Raw genomic sequence first — 20,689 nt, 5'->3', positions numbered from 1 at the left:
TCACTTAAGGGTGTATTCCCTTTTGTGGCCAGCAGTTTAGACATTAATGGCTGTGTGTTGAGTTATTTTGAGGGGACAGCAAATTTACACTGTTATACAAGCTGTACACTCTCTACTTTACATTGTAGCAAAGTGTCATTTCTTCAGTGTTGTCACATGAAAAGATATAATAAAATATTTACAAAAATATGAGGGGTGTACTCACTTCTGTGAGATAGTGTGTGTGTGTGTGTGTGTAATGGCCATGAATGATTTCTAGCAAACAAGGAACTCAAAAAACCTTAGCAACACCCTGGCAACCACACACAGCATCGTGTTAGCGTGTCTTCAGACAATGACAAATTTAATCTAATTATTTTTAATGTCACTCCCTTGCCTTAGTTTCCCCTCTAACACTAACAAGCCATTTAATTAAAAACTTTAAACATCTTATATTTTGTATTAAATGTAGTAAAATAATGATTCATCCTGTATTATAGCCCATAATCAGACTCTGGCTTGCTGTTCCTGTGCTGACAGAATCAATGTTTAGTTTATATATATATATATATATATATATATATATATATATATATATATTTATATACATATATAGAAGACTTATATATAGAGATGAGCATAGCACATTACAATTACAAAAAGGATAGAAGCTTAGATGAGTTGTCCTTCAAAGATTTTGATGAGAAATATGCGTTAATATTGAGATCTTTGACATTTGATTAAAGTTTCTGGAAAATCTAACCACATTTGGAGACACTTGAGATCTCTTGTGAATTTCTTGGGTAGAAACTAGGGCTTTTATCCAAGGAGAAACATCTGAGAAGCAGGGAACTTCAGCAAAGTCTCACGTTGCTTTTCAGTTACAGTAATTTCATTGCTGTTTTAGCAGAAACAGTTAAAGGGTTATTTCACCCAAAAATGAAAATTCTGTCATTATTTACTTATACCCTCAAGTTGTTACAAACCTGTATGAGTTTATTTCTTCTGTTGAAAAAGAAGATATTTTGAAGTACGTGGGTAACCAAACACTTGATGGTAGCCATTGACTTAGTATGAAAAAAATACTATGGAAGTCAATGGCTACCGTCAGGTCAATAATCCCTTTAAGATTTTGATATTGAAAAACAACTCAAAATGCACTGCTCACATTTTCTCATGTAAATGTAAAAATCTAGTGCATTCAGCAAGTTTCTGTTTTTATACATTCTGAAAGTAACAACCAGCTCAACCACAATTATAGTACTGACTATAGTTTTAGTAATTTTTTTTTTCTTTTTCTTTCCTACCATGATTTTCAAACAAACATGTCCCATATCGCTCACATTCATCACGGTTTTATTGTGATTGCTACACGATTCACGCTTCACATTATGCATTACTACCTATAATCTTCATAGCACGGCAATTTTGAGATCCCCTGTGAGCAGACATGAAATGTAACAGGCCCATCATTTCCCATCAGCAGACATTTTGAATATGGCTGTCCGTCGTTCGCCTCTGAATATGTTTGTGTTGATACTCAAGAGTTAATTATGAAGGGCCTAGGGAGCGGTTTCGCTCAGGGCTGGCCATATGGATCGGGCATATGCTGTGTATATATAGAAAAGGGTGGCATGTTTAATTGATACAGTACCACGCTCCATAAACATCCACAGCGAGGGAGAAGGGGGACAGATCTACAGGGAACTACATCAAACAATCAGCGTAGACTCAGACAAACCATGTCACTTTAAAGTGTGAAGGCAAACCGAGTGGGAAAAAAGGGATTCATCTTTCACTTTGTCTGACCTGCCCCTGTTTCTCTGTCCATCACTTTTATTCATTAGAAAAGCTGTTTGACGAAGAGTATTTTATATAGGATGATATTCAGGACAGTTACACATATAAATACAAAAACTTTGCTCTTAGGTTAGTGATTCTGGTTAGCAAATCTGAAATGTAATTATAAAATGGATAGTTCCGGTCCTTGATTTTGATTGGTTGAGCCAAGGTCGAAGCTGTTGTAAATTACTCTATAAACATACACCTTTGTTTGCATTTGTGTGTTGCTCAGCAACAACTTTGTTGGAATCACAACTGTTTCTGAGGAACTACATTGCTTTGCGGAAGAATAATGTTTTTATCAATAACATTACACTTTATTTGCTCTGTTTTATTTTGTGAAACTTTGCTACATATATGGAATAACCATTTTATAAAAGCAATAAACCCCATGAAGCGGTGGTTTACAGTGAATTTATAACAGCTAACCATCAACATTCTTCAAAATATCTTCTTTTGTATTCAGCAGAATAAATTCATGCAGGTTTGGAGTAAGTGGAGGGTTACGTAAATGATGACAGAATTTTCATTTTTGGATGAACTATTCCTTTAAATAAACTATTCCTTCAATACCAATAACCATTAATACTCTGCCTAACAACGCCCCTTAGCTGTTGTAAGTTCACTGTAAACTACGGCTTCTTGGGTGCTTTAATCTAATTGTTCTTTATAAAAACAAAGTTTTTTATTAGTATTGATGGTTTCATGAAAAAAACCTTTAAAGGAATAGCTCATCCAAAAATGAAAATTCTGTCATCATTTACTTAACCCTCCACTTATTCCAAACCTGCATGAATTTATTGTGCTGAATACAAAAGAAGATATTTTGAAGAATGTTGGTAACCAAATAATCGACGGTAGCCATTGGCTTCCATAGTATTTTTTCCATACTATGGAAGTCATGCGTAGCGTCAAGTGTTTGGTTACCACCATATCGTCTTTTGTCTTTAACAGAAGAAAGAAAACTCATAGAGGTTTGGAACAACCTGAGGCTGAGTAAATGATGACAGGATTTCCATTTTGGGGTGAACTATCCATCTCACATTCATGGAATCTTTCCATTCCACTAATGTTTGGGGAAAGGGTTCTATATATTTTTTAAATGTTCTTCACGCTAAGAAAAATGGTTCTTTTAAGATATGTTCACTGAAATGGTTCTTCAATGGCATCACTGTGAAAACCCACATTTGAGACCTTTATTTTTAAGAGTGGACACACTCTGAAAGTAACAACCAGTTGGATCGGTTGAGTCTTAGTTGTCGTTCTACAGTTTGTTTAGTTAAGCACTTTGACTTATGGATGTGTTGTGAGAGGAGAGAGCGAGAGCGTATGCAGCCTTTCATTGCTGTGGATATGAATAGCTGGTGTTGCAGCCACATTTTGGTTAGCCAGTGTCTGGGATCTATTATAGTACTGTATCGTACACACACACACACACACACACACACACACACAAACACACACACACACACAAACACACATCTATGCGTCTGTTATTTTAGAGCTGTATGTATTTTTATAGGAGTGCATTTTAGAGACAGGTTTAATCTAGGGAATGTGTGCAGCAGAGTTTGCTCCAATCTCAACTGCATTAAAATTCAGTATATATCTTTTTCTTAAGGACAACAGGAATTCTCCTCATCTGGGATACTGGGGGTTTCTTCAGAGGTTGTGGGAAGGTTTATTCAATAAAAAAGAAATATTAAATCTTTGTTTTATATATATATATATATATATATATATATATATATGTGTATATATATATACACTCACTGTTGTCTAGCAAAAATATTTGAGACGTTAAAATATTTTGAATATATTAAAAAATATTTTAGATCTATTATTTCATCTTAAATATATTTTATCAATATATTTTATAATTTTATAAATATTTATATGTAAACGCATGCATATATGAAATACTGTATAAAATTTCATCTTTATAAGGCCGCCAAAAGTATGTAATTTTTTTCAGTTGTTGTTAATATATTTTCCCAAGGATTTAGAATAAATGATAGTAAAAAAGTTATTGATGAATCAAGATTTGTTTGTGAAAACTTTTGCATGCAGATTTCACGAACAAATAGCCTATGTGGATATGATGCACAGTTAGTGAATGAAACCAATGTCTGGAACTGTGCTCAGATTTGCCCAAAACAAAACCTGCAGTCAGATTTCTCAATATGAACTCAAATATTCCTCATCAAATTCCACCAAGATGATCTGAGCTGCAACATCCATTTTAGAGCTCTGTGTGTTTACTGTATATCAGCTTGAGTCACAATTTTGTCTATTTCTAAAGGAAATTTAGAAGAAACATGCAAGACAATCCTGATACTTCATGTAGAAATAACTGAGATCTCCATTAAGTCTCATCACGATCAACCTGTGAGCAGCAGATCTTTCAGTCTGGGTCTTTGTATACTAGTTAATCACTTTACTGAAAATCAACTGGTACAGACCTCTTGCCCCATAATGCTGCTGTGTGAACAGACTTTGCTTTTGCCCCCGGCTTTACTGTGTGATTTAACATCATACTGATGGATAAACTGGAATGGGGTCTCATTCAGTTCTGCACACCCAGTCAGCGCAGCTCCCAGCATACAAATGAACTGGGATGAATGGACATGACACTCTGAGAGAAAAAACACAAACCACCTTGGCAGTCGTGTCGGGAGAAAGAGTCGCTGTGTGAGAGGTTTGTGCTGAATAAGTCACAGATATACTGGGAAGTCAGGAGGTGTGAACGGGAACCAGTTTGCAGAGTCTGGTCTGACTGTGCGCCGCATGCAGAGCTGCATTGAGTTTAAGATGGACTCCTGCACTGCACACGGCCGGCAAAAAGTTTGCACAATATGTAATGTTAACTCACAACTTTCACAACAGATTTGACTCTTTCTGAAGCGTGGTATTTGCCTGTGCAAAATTCACTGCCATGATGGTTGCTAAAGTGTTCTATGTGGTAGTTAAGCTGTTTCAGTTTTACTGGCTTAAGCTAAATTAAGCTAAGCGTCTATGATATTCTGGTTTAAATTTCTTGTAATATTTATATGTTTATGTGTATTTATATATAAAATAAATGTAAATAGATCATTTAAATATATAAAATAGGTGTTGGATGAGTTGTATGTATAACAGAATTAGCTGTAATAAAATAATGTCTTAAATCTTAAATATTACATGTATTATTTTAAAATTATAATTCAATCATATGTATAAATCATTAATAATTCTATGTTTATGCACTTATATAATAGTATTAATATTATATTTTATACTTATACAAAACGATATATATATATATTAGTGTTTAAAATAAACCATTAATAATTGTATGTTTATGTATTTAATGTATGAATATTTTTTATTCATTATTTTTTTAAATATTTATATTTACATGTAAGTACAAAAAAGACATTAAAAACATTTATTAAACATACAAAATATGTAAATGTATAATATAAAAAAATTATGCAGAGTTGTATTTTTTAAATATTTGTGTGATTATTAGAACATTAAATATAATAAAATAAATATATTTTATCAATATATTTTGTATTTATAATAAAATCCTAGTTGTATATAATAAATATATGTAATACATGTAAATTCAATTAATAATTGTATGTTTATGTATATGTTTATATATATATATATATTAGTATTAATATTATATTTTATACTTGTGTATTGCTTTTATATTGACTATATATATATATATATATATATATATATATATATATATATATATATATATATATATATATATTTTTTTTTTTTTTTTTTTTTTTTTAATAATATAAAATATAAAATTAATATAAATAATAAATAATATAAAATATATGTATATTTAAAATAAATAAGGAATGAATAATTCTGTTGATGTACTTTACATGTATAAATATTATTTTTAAATATTATTCATTATTTTTTAAATATTTACATTTTGCTTGTGTGTTTATTCATTCACATTCTTGTTAGTGTCAAAAAATCTTTCAGTTCCCCTAAAGAAGCAGAAAAAGCTTTATTTTGAAAGGTTTTAAAATCTGCACAACATTTAAGGGCTTTTTATTTTCTAGTTCTTTTCAAAAACCATCCATGATTGTGTTTAAGAACCCAGAAACTTTCTAAGAACCCAGAAACTGATCTGAAGAACATACAATGTGATCATAGGATTTTGAACCTCCAAAGTCCAAACAATGAGCAACCCTGCTAAAATAGTTGCCAAGAAATAAGAGTGAATGGTAAAAAGTAGCAAAGGCATTGTGATTCTAATGCTGATGACTGTTATTGATTATGTTTCAGGCCACTGAACCGTTTCTGGTGAATGAAGACCCGTCCAGAGGTCCTGGGATACCAGAGTGCTTCGTAGTTTCGGATTCCTACAGGGTACGTCTGCTTATTACTCCATTACTGCTTCAGCATTGTTATTGATGTTACAGAGTCAAAGAATCACTGCAAAGTATACTGTAACCACGATTATTATTAACATATGCAGCACATATGCATTTGCAGTGAAACACAAAAAAAAAACTGTGCAGAAAGTGAGTCTCATAACTCCACCGGAGCTTGTTTTCTTGTGGGAAATGAAAATTATAACGTGCATACTTCTATAAAATGAGAAGTATACATGAGGGCAGGACTGCGAAGAAAAAACAGAAAGAAGTGCAGCTTTTAAAATTCCACCCACCGAGTGCTCTGGATTTACAGCGATGGGAGTGAAATAAAACGGTCATAAAAACAGAAGGGCGGGATGGAGAGATGGAGAGATGGAGAGCTGGGACGGGGAGTCTGTGGATGACTGAAAATGAGACCGTTAATGAGCTGGGAGCCGCTTTTCTAGTCCTCGTTTCCAGCGGATCACTTTTGCCAATGTTTTGAGGAGAAAAAAATCTGGGTTGCTCCGGCGTCTCGGGGAGCAGGCGGTCGCAGAAATGGAGGGAAAATGATGAAATGCGATTGGCTGGAAGTACAGAAGGGGCTTAGGTGTAAAATATAGCTGTGTTGGATATCAGGAATGTGTCAGACGATATCGCCGTCGAGTTCATTTAGAGGAAAAGGAGGGCCTGGCTATATTTTTTGCTGATTTTTATAGCAGTATGCCTTTTCTATTTTTATTTTGTGGAGAACTCAGCAGCAGTTCATTAAAAGCTTTGTCATGATGTCTTGGTAGTTGATTAATTAGTATTTTAGTTATTGAATCGGTGCTTCTCAAACGGTGGGTTTTGACCCAAAATGTGACCGCAGAGAAAAAACAATGCTAAATGCAAAAAATAAAATGCAACACTACTGGTCAAAGTTTGAAAGAAGTCTCTTCTGCTCACCAAGGCTACATTTATTTGTTTAAAAATTTCAGTTAAAACAGTAATGTTGTGATGTATTGTTGTAATTTAAAAGAACTGTTTTCTGTGCGAATATATTTTAAAATATAATTTATTCCTGTGATGCAAATCTGAATTATCAGCATCATTATTCCAGTCTTCAGTGTCACATGATCCCTCAGAAATCAGTCTGATTAGAGGCTCAGTGTTTATCCATTTTTATTGGTGCTCAATTATTAATAATGATTCTTTTTATCAGTGCTTACATTATTTGTGGATACCATGATACATTTGTTTTTTTAGGATTCTTTGATGAATAGAAACATCAAAAGAACAGCATTTATTTGACATAGGAATCTTTTGTAACATTATAAATGCCTTTACTGTCACTTGATCAAATGAATGCATCCTTGTTGAATAAAATGTATTTATTTATTTATCCCAAACTTTTCAATGGTAGTGTCTCACACTTTTCTCAGAAGTATGAAGCAGCACAACTGTTTTCCACGTTAATCATAAATGTTTCTTGAGCGTCAAATCAACATATCAGAATGATTTCTGAAGGATCGTGATATTGAAGACTGGAGTAATGATGCTGAAAATTCAGCTTTGATCACAGGAATAAATTATCTTTTAAAAGATATTCAAATAGAAATCAGTTGTTTTAAATTGCAGTATTATTTCACAATATTACTGTTTTTACTGTATTATTAATCAAATAAATGCAGCCTTAGTGAGTATAAGAGACTTCTTTTTTAAAAAAAACGAAATAAACGTATAAATTAGGGCTGTCAATCGATTAAAATATTTAATCGCGATTAATCTCATGATTGTCATGAGTTAACTCGTGAAGATACATAACCAGCTCTCCCTTCCAAGATGTTAATCTGCACAAGAATCCTGATTTATTTATACATTTATAATTGAGTTGTCCAAGAAGCCACTAGATTTGTCGCTAGGTGCTTTTTTGAATGAAAAAAAAAGTAGCTAAGTTGGCAACACTGTGCATCTCCATTTCTCCAACTAAGGGCTATAGGCCACGGATCAAACAGAAAATGCGCGCTGTTAATCATACGTTAATAAAATTAGTGCTGTTAAAATGAGTTTGCGTTAACGCCTTAATTTTGACAGCCCTAATATACAGGTCCTTTTAAAAAAATTAGCATATTGTGCTAAAGTTCATTATTTTCTGTAATGTACTGATAAACATTAGACTTTCATATATTTTAGATTCATTACACACAACTGAAGTAGTTCATGCCTTTTATTGTTTTAATGTTGATGATTTTGGCATACAGCTCATGAAAACCCAAATTCCTCAATCTCAAAAAATTAGCATATCATGAAAAGGTTCTCTAAACGAGCTATTAACCTAATCATCTGAATCAACTAATTAACTCTAAACACCTGCAAAAGATTCCTGAGGCTTTTAAAAACTCCCAGCCTGGTTCATTACTCAAAACCGCAATCATGGGTAAGACTGCCGACCTGACTGCTGTCCAGAAGGCCATCATTGACACCCTCAAGCAAGAGGGTAAGACACAGAAAGAAATTTCTGAACGAATAGGCTGTTCCCAGAGTGCTGTATCAAGGCACCTCAGTGGGAAGTCTGTGGGAAGGAAAACGTGTGGCAGAAAACACAGCACAACGAGAAGAGGTGACCGGACCCTGAGGAAGATTGTGGAGAAGGACCGATTCCAGACCTTGGGGGACCTGCGGAAGCAGTGGACTGAGTCTGGAGTAGAAACATCCAGAGCCACCGTGTACAGGCGTGTGCAGGAAATGGGCTACAGGTGCCGCATTCCCCAGGTCAAGCCACTTTTGAACAGAGAAGCAGCACTGGACTGTTGCTCAGTGGTCCAAAGTACTTTTTTCGGATGAAAGCACATTTTGCATGTCATTCGGAAATCAAGGTGCCAGAGTCTGGAGGAAGACATGGGAGAGGGAAATGCCAAAATGCCTGAAGTCCAGTGTCAAGTACCCACAGTCAGTGATGGTCTGGGGTGCCATGTCAGCTGCTGGTGTTGCTCCACTGTGTTTTATCAAGGGCAGGGTCAATGCAGCTATCGTGATATTGAAGACTGGAGTAATGATGCTGAAAATTCAGCTTTGATCACAGGAATAAAATACATTTTGAAATATATTCAAATATAAACCACTATTTTAATTTCTAATAATATTTAACAATTTTCACAGTTTTTACTGTGTTTGTGATGAAAAATAAAATGCTGCCTTGGTGAGCAAAAAAAAAAAACATAAAAAAATCTTTATTATTCCAAACTTTTGACCTGTACATATGTCTTTTGTTGTTGACATCTGTGCCTTTGAAACCAATTGATAACCACTGAACTTGAACTTCAGAACAAAAATAAGCATGCAATATACAAACCTTGAATCTCAGAACATGCCAAGCTTTCACTTGCAGTTTTGTTTTGTGTAGCTCAACTGGTAAAGCAAATAAATGTCATGGGTTTGATATCCAGGCATACAAGTTTGCAAAGGGTGGATTATTATTATTTTTTTAACTTTCCAGGATTTTTTGGGGGGAAACTTTTGCAAAATCATGGAAATATTTGGCAATTTTGGAAAGTTGCTGGAATTGCTACATACAAATGATCTAAAAACCTTTATGTGAGTCTAGATGTAATGCTATGTGTAACGATATCCAGCAGCTGTTGATTTACTGCTAGCGTGTGGTTCTCTCATGTGTTTAGCATAGTTTAGCAGTCTTGTACCCACTCAAACCACTAACTGTGGGGCACATTGAGAAGTGGTACATGAGTTATCACTTCGTGCATGATGTTCCTTCGGTTTGGAGAAACCTCCTCTCCTCTCACCACTGCAGGCCTTTGAACTGGTTTTGTGGCATTTTGTTACAAATCAGTTCAGGATCTCGGGTGGAAAAGACGAAGAAATTCCCTTCAATTTTAAATCCACCTGCTTTCATGCACTTCAGCAGTTTACTAGTTCCAAAAAGACTAATATTATTTGGTAAAACAAGCTGTCTATGAGTAGCTGACATGAAATTTGTCCTGCAGTGTTTTGTCCTGCACGTTTATATTTTATATGTTTATTTATTTCATGGTATCACTATACAATAAGGTTCATTTGTTAGCATTTGTATTAGTCAATATGAACTATCAATGAAAAATCATTAATTAAGTTAATGCTAATTGCACTTACACATTACTAAAATGAAAAGTTGTATCTGTTAACATTATTTGATGGATTAAAGCTGACATTAAACAGTTGTTATTAATAACATTAATAACATTAATGTCATCTGTTTCATATTTATTTCTTAAATAAATTTTATGTCAATTTTTAATATTTGCGCTTTTCAAATATTCATTTACAAACACCTCAGGACCATTTAAGAAAACTTCAAATAAATAAATGTATGAATAATATATAAATATATAAATAGTACATACTTTATATCTGTATATAAAGTAAAATAAATATATATCTGTGTGTGTGTGTGTGTGTGTGTGTGTGTGTGTGTGTGTGTGTGTATATATATATATATATATATATATATATATATATATATATATATATATATATATATATATATATATATATATATATATATATATATATATATATATATATATATATATATATATATAGTTAAAAGGTGATTTAAAAATAGTGTAAACTAGTAAAAAATATATATGAATATCAAATTCAAAAATACAACAACAACAACAAAAAGAATCACTGTAACTTTAGTTCATTCATTAACTAGTGGGACCTTGTAAAGTTACTTATTTATTATTATTATTTACATTTTTATTTGTAAATGTTATATTAATTTTGAATATTTTAATTTGCTTTAATGTATTCATTTGTAACACTACTGGACCATTTAAGTGAACTGAAATAAATAAATAAATAAATATATATTCTGAATAATAACAATAATAATAAAAAACCTAAATTGATTTAGAAGATTGTGAAAACTAAAAATAAACATTTCCCTTTTATAAATCTATAAATGTTAGCCTAATTAATGCCTGATTAATAAAAACTGTAATAAATTAATTGTTCATCGTTAGATAATTTTACTTAATGCATTAACTAATGGTGACTAATGGGTAAAGTGCTATCTTTCATATTTTTTTTTTCTTTTGTTTCCTCAAAATATTCCTATGTGACACTGCAAGATCATTTACTGTAAGTGAACGTTTCCCTTCTATAAATCTATCAATTTGAACCTCAAATGTTGAGCCTAAGTGCTTAAGGACATGTTATTAGCGAAGCACTCATGAACACATGCCAGGTCAAAGGTCACATAAGGTAACTGGTGAGAAGCGCTGATGATTCACGCAGGTATGCGTTTCCTGAAGCGGCGCAGAGCACTTTCCTCTCTCTTCACTCCCCCGGCTTCCTCCCATCTGCAGTCGACTCTCCCTCCATCTCCAGCTCTCTGTCGCTCCCTGGATCCCTTGGCAGAGGCCTGTAATTGGCCACACAGTGCCGACTCTCTCTTTGTTTCCCCTGCAGTGGCTTGCGGTGGAACTGCACAGGCAGTCGGGCCTCATAAATCTCCAGGCCTCCGGTGGCACATCCAGCCTTCAGCTCCGGTTCTGCTCAATGACTTCACCCCCACCAAAAATCCCCACCCAGGGACGTGCTCCAAAACTCTATACCTCCACTCGCCGCCTGCTCTTGCCTTAATGTTCACTGCTTTCATGTGTTTTGCAAGGCATTCATTTAGAAGTTTGGAAAGGGACAGCGGCTACTTTCACTAGAGTATGTGTACAAGTATTGTAGTCCAGGTGATTGTCTGTCTTTTACAGCTAATATAACACTGAGCACAATGCATTTGACAGTCATTTACAGAAACCGTTATATATTTACTCTATAATAACTTGCATTAAATTGACCTTTCTAAGGCAAATGAACAAAAAACAATAGCATTTTTTCACTTTTTATTTTTACTTCATTTTCTCATTAATTGGCGCACATTAATTTTGTTTATGAAGTATGTCTGCATGCCATTGCAAAAATGGATTTCAACCTTCCTTTATCTTTTGTTCAAAACACCCTTCCTTTATTCATGCATGCCATGTACGCTTATTAAATATATTCACATTTGAAATATCAGTCAAGAATAAGATACATTAATATGCAACAGTTTAGTAAACATTAATTTTTGTAAAGAAAGGAAAAAAGTCTACATTTTAATTTGCTAAATTAATTTTTTTTGTAATGTTTTTAAGTCTTTGATCCAATATAAGAAAATCTGTTATTTATTTATTTTTTAAACTTTACTTTTTCACTACCATATATAAATTGGGATCACTAAGGCATTTTAAGGGACATTTCATGACAAAATAGTTTAACAATTGCACTTTTTTTCTTTTTACATTTTTTTTATATATATTTTATATATATATATATATATATATATATATATATATATATATATATATATATATAATAGTCATTATATAATATTTACATTCTATATATAAAATGCTTAATATATAAATGCTTATAAAATGCTTGAAGTCACGCTAGAAATTTCATAAAAGTCAAACAAGACTGACAAACTATGTCCATTCATGAATATTGCATATTTTAACATATATTTATAAATAATGAAAATATACAATTCTAGAATCAATTAATTATCTGTTAAACATTGTATAATGTAAAAGGTGAAAATGTATCATCTTTAAAAAAACATTTTTTTTAAATGTAACAATGTAGTTAGGTTGATGCATGCATATTTTGACGTATATCTAGAAATGTAGAAGTTACCACATGAGGCACATTTTTACTCTACTTTACTACGCTATACGATGTATAGCATTACACTCATTAAGACGCATATCCGACTCATAAGATGCTTGTTCAGTCAGAGAGAGAGAGAGAGAGAGAGAGAGAGAAGGGAGAGGGAGGGAGAGAGAGAAAGTTTTCTCCTCGCAAAACTTTGTGCAAGCTTTCACTTTCAGCCGCTTTAGGCGGAGTTACAGCAGCGTGCAGTGAGCGAGAGCGGGTCGGCAATGCCACTTCCATCCCGCTTCAGTCACGCATCTCACATATAAGCATGTACTCTCCATACTGCCTCACACAGGTAAAGCGTTCCTTATTCTTCTGCTTGATTGATTCGCTTTCGCGTCTGTCAGCTGCTCCCCTCGACCGCGGGACTGTTTGTGCTGTGCTGGAGCGCGCGTTTGGTGGCACGTCTCCAGCTGACCTTCTTTACGCGCTTTCAGTGCGCATGGTTTGGGCAGAAAATGGCGCTTCGCTGGAAATCGATTTAATATAAAAGGAGCGCCGTGGAGGAGGAGCGGATATGTATAGATAGACCTTGAACTGCGAGTTTAGCGCTTCGTGTCGGTTTTTTTTTCACTTCGTCCCACTCTGAATAGCTTCACTTTTAAAGACTGTAAGACGCGCGCGGGCTTTGGAAAGTCCAGTGTTTAACGCGGTTGCTGTGAGAGTTTTGAATTTGATCTGTTCGCCCTGTGATTTTTTTTTTTTTTCTTTCTTTTTCTTTTGAGAAATGTCATAGGTCGCCAGCATTACCCCAAAATGCCAGTTTGCCAGCTTTTCTGATCTGAACTCACGAATGCTTGTGAATAATGTGCTTTTTTTAATGCAAACTTTGAAAGATGCATTTTTAAAAGCATTAAATGGATGTTTTTACATTGAGAAATTAGTGAAATACAGTTGGAAACATTTTGGGGTTGTAACTTGGTTTAAATGCATCTGGTGTAAAATCTGTATGATTTCTAATGTAAATCTGAAAGCTTCTGTTATACATAAGTTACAGTTTCTTGAAGTGTTTATAAACGTCTTGCAAATATATGCCTAAAATTGTTGATTCATGTTCAAATTTTCATAGGAAATTATTTGCAGTAATTTATTGTAGTTTATTAGTTGTTTTACGACATACTGTTCAGAGTGCAGCACTGCAATGTTTTTGTGCATTTTTGACTATTATTATTTTAAAATGAGCATTTTATAGAGTAAATTATTTAGATGCATGTTCATACTGTAGGTGTATTTTATGGATTTTACGTCTTTTGTCACATCATTTGGGGTCAGTCAGCGGTTTCAGGGTCACTTTTTTTTTCTCTAGCATGAAAAAGTTTGCCATAAATTTTTTAAGATATCAAACTTTTACAAAATATATTAGTTGATTTTAATATTTTTGCTTCTATATTTTTCTAACTTTTAAAAGTCTGTTCAGTTTTTGTGCATGCTCTTATATAAAATATACATGTAGACGCACACACACACACACACATACATAACATGCTTTTTAAAGACTCACATGCAACTCTGAGAAATAGTTTTTTACTGAGAAACACAACAGCTTTCAGATCTGGTGTTTTCAGATTTGCTGTTTCAATCATGTTAGAAACCAAGAGAAATTCTCATTCATTACGTGTGTTTCTAAACTCACAATCGTTAGTGCAGAGTTGAACAGGGCTGAAAGCCATTTTCCCTGGTTTCTAGAGATTCTTTGTCTTCAGCGATATAGCTGGCTCTAATTCCCGATTGTTCCTGAGGTTGTCCTGCGTGAGTTAATGCAGTCTCTCTGTCATATGCTGCAGTTGTTTATATTTCTGCCATGGTGGACAGTTGGCTTGCGCTTTGTGTGTCATGTGTAATTCATTCCTGAGTTTTACAGTGGTTCTATTAAAACAATTTTACTTCCATGCCCCCACCGCACGCTTGCAGAACCAGGGAGCGTGTGTTTTTCTTTGAGCATGCAAGCGCCAGCCTGTTTCCCATTTAAAATACAATAGTTACTGTGCTCAGCCGCGCTCCTTAATTGATAGAAGCGGTGCAATTTAAACAAGGATTTATTCTGTGATTTAATGGACATGTTGAGTCTGAAAAGGACATAAAAGAATGTATGGCTTTATATCAGCATTCTTTTGAGTCTAAATGTATGTTTATGTACAGGCACTGTATGTCTGGTATGATATGTGCACATTACTGTAGTGTAGGTGGGTTCTTAGTAAGCGGACTGCAACAGATTTATCTCTTGGGTCTGAAATTGACATATTTTCCTGTTTATATTGCACTGAATCATACCTGTGTCTGCTCCAGAGAAAACAACGGCACTGGGTCAGTCGCAAATGGAAAAGCAAATATGCAATATTATTATTGTATTACTGGATGACTTCAAGCTTTTATTGGCTCGATTAAAGGCTTTAGAGCAGAGAAAGTGACATTTTGTAGTTTATTTTTTATAATATCTATTTAAAGTCATGATTTTATTTATTATTATTGTATCTATTATTAATTTATTTTATAACAAATGGCTTTATGTTAAATAGTAATTATTTTTATTTATTATATTGTAAATGGGTTTTATATTAAACTATGTGGTGTCCGTTTACTAGATAATCCATTTAATTATTTCTATCTATCTATCTATCTATCTATCTATCTATCTATCTATCTATCTATCTATCTATCTATCTATCTATCTATCTATCTATCTATCTATCTATCTATCTATCTATCTGTCTATCTGTCTATCTGATATATTGGTTTTTTGTTTCTTGCATTAATTAAAAACAATTCACAGCAGAGTTTGAAGCCGTTTCAGTGTACTTCTATCAGTATGTTAATAAATGTAAAAGGTGTTTTGGATATGGTGAGTCTTTGCGCTGCGAGAGGAGAGTGAGCGGGTCTGTGTGTCCCCAGGTTTGCACTTGAATTTAGCTTCACGTCTGACGAATAGATTTACATTTTGGCTTGTTTGGTGGCTGTGAATAATTAAAGCAGGCCTGGAAGGTCATTAATGATATTAAATGTAAATAAAAAGGTGGAATGAGTTGCTGAAGAAAGCTTTTTCTGAGTGAACAAGTGCCGTGAGGAGTTTTGGGACTGGTGCGTAATGCAGTATATAGAAATGCACTGGTTATAGATCAGGTGGATCAGATGCTGTTCGAGATCTGAATGTACTTTAATTGATGTAAACAAATGGCAAAAAATATTACTTTGTTTAAAATGGCAGAAAGTAACATTTATGTCACAGCTGTGGAAAAATGCTATCCATGTAAATGCCTATTTGTTTACATTTTACTTTTTTTTATTTAAAATGACCGCAATGCCAGCAAATAAGTTTCCTTTTATTTAGTAAAGAAATGTTACTGGCCACTGAAGGTCATTTTCAATTAAATTCATTTGCTTTGTGCCGAAAATGAGGGTCGACATCAAAAATTTTATCTAATTATGTACTTGTGTTTTGTATAATTAGAGAGAGAGATTATCACACACAGCTGCAGGGTCACACCTGCTTGTTTTAAGCCTAGGTGGATGTCCAGTCATTAACACTCCTGGATATTTCAGTATCTGAATTCAGAAACATTCAACCCCAGTCAAGAGTACGCTGCACATCAGATATAATGATTTGCATGCAGTTGTACACACATAAATAAATAAACATATATATACCGGTGGTCAAAAGTTTGGAATAATTAAGTTTTTGAAAAGAAAATGTTGCTGCTGAATATTCAGCTTTGCATGACAGGAATAAATTACATTTTAAAATATAGTCAAGTAGAAAACAGTTATTTTATGTTGTTATAATATTTCTAAATTTTACTGTTATTGTTGGATTTTTTTAATGAGATATATATTTTTTTGCTGAATTTAAAAATGTTTTGATTTTGGAACTTTTAATTGGCCAGTCAATAATCAAAAGTTTTCAGGCAGTACCAAAAAATAAATAAAATAATAATAATAATCACAAAATGGCCAAATCAAGCAAAGTACTAATTTGGACATTTTAAAATAATTTTAACAATTTTATTTTTGAAACCAGTTATTTTAGTTCAACATGGTTTGAAGAAAATCAGAATACCTCACTTCAGTTAACTTGCAACTTCACTTCAATCAGCTTTTTAATTAACCAGTCACTAAGACTAGCAGATGTGACTTTTATGAATCCTGAGGATTTGATTTGCAGCCAGTTTTATGACCGTTATGCATTTTACAAAAACCGAATCTGAATTTCACAGCGCTGAAGAGAAACTGTTTGTATCTCGCTTCAGAAAACTTTAATCAGTAGCGAAGACTATCTGCACATATTCGGCCCAATAACAATCTCGGCTGAGATGGATGAGGCCTTTCAGCCATGACAGGCTTAACTTTCTCCCAAACCTGACTTAGTCACTCTAGAGTCGCCCTAGATGCTCCGGTTTAGCTCGCTCCCCGGGCCTGGAAAATGAGTTGGAACAGCTGCTCTCGGGATTAAAATCTGATGGAGCTGCAGTCTGAGTAATATTGCAGATTTTAACACCTTTTATCGTCTTTCACTTTCTGATTCACTCACAGGCAACTGTGTCTTTAAGCTTGGATTCTTTCTTGTCCGTTTGTTCACTTGTCCTTCTTTTACTAATTCTTAAGCTCAAGTGGTTTTATTACAGGATTAGGGAGCGTTGCAGGCCCACTGTTAGGGGCCAGTTGTCCATTACGTTCTTAGCCTTTCTTAGCCTCTCTAACACACCAGTGACTGTTTAAATGCACAATCACATTTAGAAAAATAAGTGTTAACATATATATTCTTTTTTTTAAATCATACTTTTGTCTTCACTAGTTCATTTTCAACGTGAAAAAAAAAAAAAAGTAAATATTTTCTTTAAAGCTGAATTAATTTACTATGATATATGTTAATATATATTACTATACATATGTTATAATTATGTAATAATATATATACCTTTTTGGAGTTTTTGCTGAATTATTATTTTGCATTGATGGACCCTTGATTACACTGTAAAAAAAAAGATTTTGAAAAAATAAGTTGTAAATCCGAAAAAATGATTGGATTTATTAAAAAATTATATAAAATTACAATATTATTGGAGTACAAGAAAATACTATTTCAGTGTTTCAGTAGTTCAAAGTTTCACATTTAATTCAATGTGTTACTTGCCATTTCTTTATAATTAATTGTGAAATTTACACTGTAGTAGAAATGTTTTACAAGAAAATACTATTTCAGTCTTTCTACTTCAAAATGTCATGTTACTTGCTGTTTCTTTGTGAAATTTACTAGCAATATCTGAGTGAATTTTTTTTCTGCACCCAGTTGTTTACAGTGATTTTCACTTACGAATAATGCTAAATTAATAAATTGTGGTTCGATGATCAAAGATTTTGTTCCACATTGAAATTCTCAGGCGGATCACGGGAGTGATGTTTGAAGAGGACAACTAGTTGATCTTGCATTTCACTTCAGAGGACCGTGGCGGTATTGTGCGCTCATGTGATAGGCAGTCTGCCGGTGAAACCAGAGTCTCCCGTTTGACCAAATGGTGTCCAGTGGCACGGAGTCGAGCTGGTCTCATGGCACAGAGACGGGATGGTTACAATGCCAGACGGGCACAGGGACGCTCTGTTCCTTTTACTTATTCATTCTGACGGGGCGTCAGCCGTGTCCCCTAGCCGACTGTCAAAGCTCCCGTTCACCCGCCGTACGATCAACAATAATAAAAGACCACTAACAAAGACATTCCATAGCGGTGTTCAGAGACTGCATGATCATATCGTATTCATTTCCCTGAGGTGCACTTACAATGTTAGTTAAAGTTTTATGCAGTTCGTAATTTAGTTCATCACTACCATTTTTCATGCTCTTTTTGGATTAATTTTTTTTTTTTTTCCCTGTGCAATGAATTTTTTTTAAAATAAATTAATAATTTCATCATTAACTTATTAATTTCAAACTTGAATGACATTTCATCTTACGTTGTACACAAAAGGAGGGTTAGCTGAATGTTTTAGCTGCACTTTTTAACAAAAAAAAAAGAAGAGAGAGAGAAACCAAATACGAACGATGTCTGTCAAACAAAAAAGGGGCAAAAACAGCATCTTAAAATCTATGCACAGAAAAAAAAGCATGCATCTATGCGAAATCTTTAAATGCAAATGAGATTTAGAGCTTTGATAGAAGAGAACATTTTCAGCAAATAAATCTATCATATGACTTCAGAAGACTTAAAATTTAGGACTTTAGGACACAAGTCATCTATGGACTCCTTTTGAGGTGCTTTGTTTACGACATACTATTGTACAAAGTGCGGGGAGAAATGTTCATCCCATTTTTCAGAACAGCAGTCCATTTTTTTTAGGATCGATTCATAAACTTTTAACTTTTCTCCTCTAAATATATTGCCTTATTTAGTTTTTGAGCATTTTTGCTGTGTAAATGTTGATGGTCATTAATGTATTTGGGTTTTTGAGATCAGAAATCCAATAAAATTAGATGTTTTTGCAGTTTAGTTTCAATAAATGGCCTGAGAAGTCTGAAAAGTGTATTTACATATGTCATACTATTTTATTCCAAAAAAACAAAAAAAAAAAACAAACAAGGAAAATGTGATTTTTTTTGTTATATAACCCCTCTGAAGTTATTGCAACTTATCACATACTCTCTCAACTCATGCAGAAGTGTTTTCAGAAGTAATTTCCTTGCTGTTTTTTTTTTTTACACAAAAAGAGCCTTCAAACGAGCATGTCAAGGTTTATAGAGAGACAAACACCAGAGAAAATTTTCAGTCCATAATAATAAATGTGTCAAAGAGCTGTTTTATTCTGCCGTTCACTATATTAGGTGGTGGGAAACACAAAGCCGGCCTGATGATCAAATGCATGCTGGCACGGAAGAGGACGGCCTAGAATAAAGTACCTAGTTTTTATCTTAAGCTTTAATGCATAAAGGCCCAAACCAGTCGGCTCTCATCTATCTGCACAGCTGTCCCAGTATCTGTGGAGAATGGATTCCTACTGCCATTGCCATGGGAGTCTCCAGCCAAAAGAATAGGAGGATATCCAGTGTGTGTGTGTGTGTGTCCTCCTCCCTTTCCCTTCGCTCATGTCACTCCTGGCATGGATTAGGCCTTGGCAGCGGCCTGGCAGTGCCCGTAGCTCCGCTGTGGCTCTGTGCTTACTGATATGTTGTGCAGTTGCGATGGCAACGGGACACACACTTGAAGGCAATTACATAATTTAGCTCGCATATACATAAGCCGTGAAATGTAGGTTTTGTACGGTTGTCTAACGTACGGTTGGAGCCGATCAAAACCATCTTTGTGAAAATAGAGAAGGCCTCAGTCCATCAAACAGGACGAAAGGGTTCCCATAGGAGCTGGTTGAGGGCTTGGCATAAAGATGGAGCGATCGCTATCTTGCATTGTGCATTGCGTATGTGCGCAAGATGCATTTGCAACGGAAACCGTCAAAATTTAAAAAAAAAAAGTTATTTTTAGCATTCATAAAACCTTTCCATTTTCAAGATGGAAAAGGTTCTTTAGAATGTTCAAATATTCTAAGAAAAAATGGTTCTTTTGAGAACGGTTCACTTGGCTTGTTTAAAGACTGTTCATTTTTCATTCCAAAAATGTTTCTTCTGTGGCATCGTTGTGAAATATATATTTATATTTCTAAGTGTGTAGGATGGTGTGCATTTCGGACTCCCCTGTGAGGGGTTTGCTGGATTTATGGGTTGCGTCGGATGGCTATGCCAGCGTTGGCATGGGTTGGGTTCGTGTTGTTGCTAGGCA

The 20,689-nt window shown here is 34.1% G+C and overlaps 1 protein-coding gene across 12 annotated transcripts in view; it reads left to right on the top strand.

The window, feature by feature from the left end:
- The window catches only part of LOC306864244 (nuclear factor 1 X-type-like), a 161,368-nt gene that overhangs the window by 7,248 nt on the left and 133,431 nt on the right, over positions 1–20,689 (top strand). For 5 of the 12 annotated variants that reach the window (XM_079408101.1, XM_079408109.1, XM_079408108.1 and 2 more), the window contains exon 2: positions 6,127–6,210. In XM_079408101.1, the coding sequence (XP_079264227.1) occupies positions 6,127–6,210 (84 nt within the window). Of the gene's footprint in view, positions 1–6,126; positions 6,211–13,028; positions 13,231–20,689 lie in introns of those variants that run through there. The other 7 variants (XM_079408103.1, XM_079408112.1, XM_079408111.1 and 4 more) reach the window with 3 other exon arrangements.

The sequence above is a fragment of the Barbus barbus genome (genome assembly GCF_936440315.1).
Source record: "Barbus barbus genome assembly, chromosome: 4".
Taxonomy (NCBI): Eukaryota; Metazoa; Chordata; class Actinopteri; order Cypriniformes; family Cyprinidae; genus Barbus; species Barbus barbus.
The sequence above is the reverse complement of the archived record's forward strand: the minus strand, read 5'-3'. Positions and strand labels throughout refer to the sequence as shown.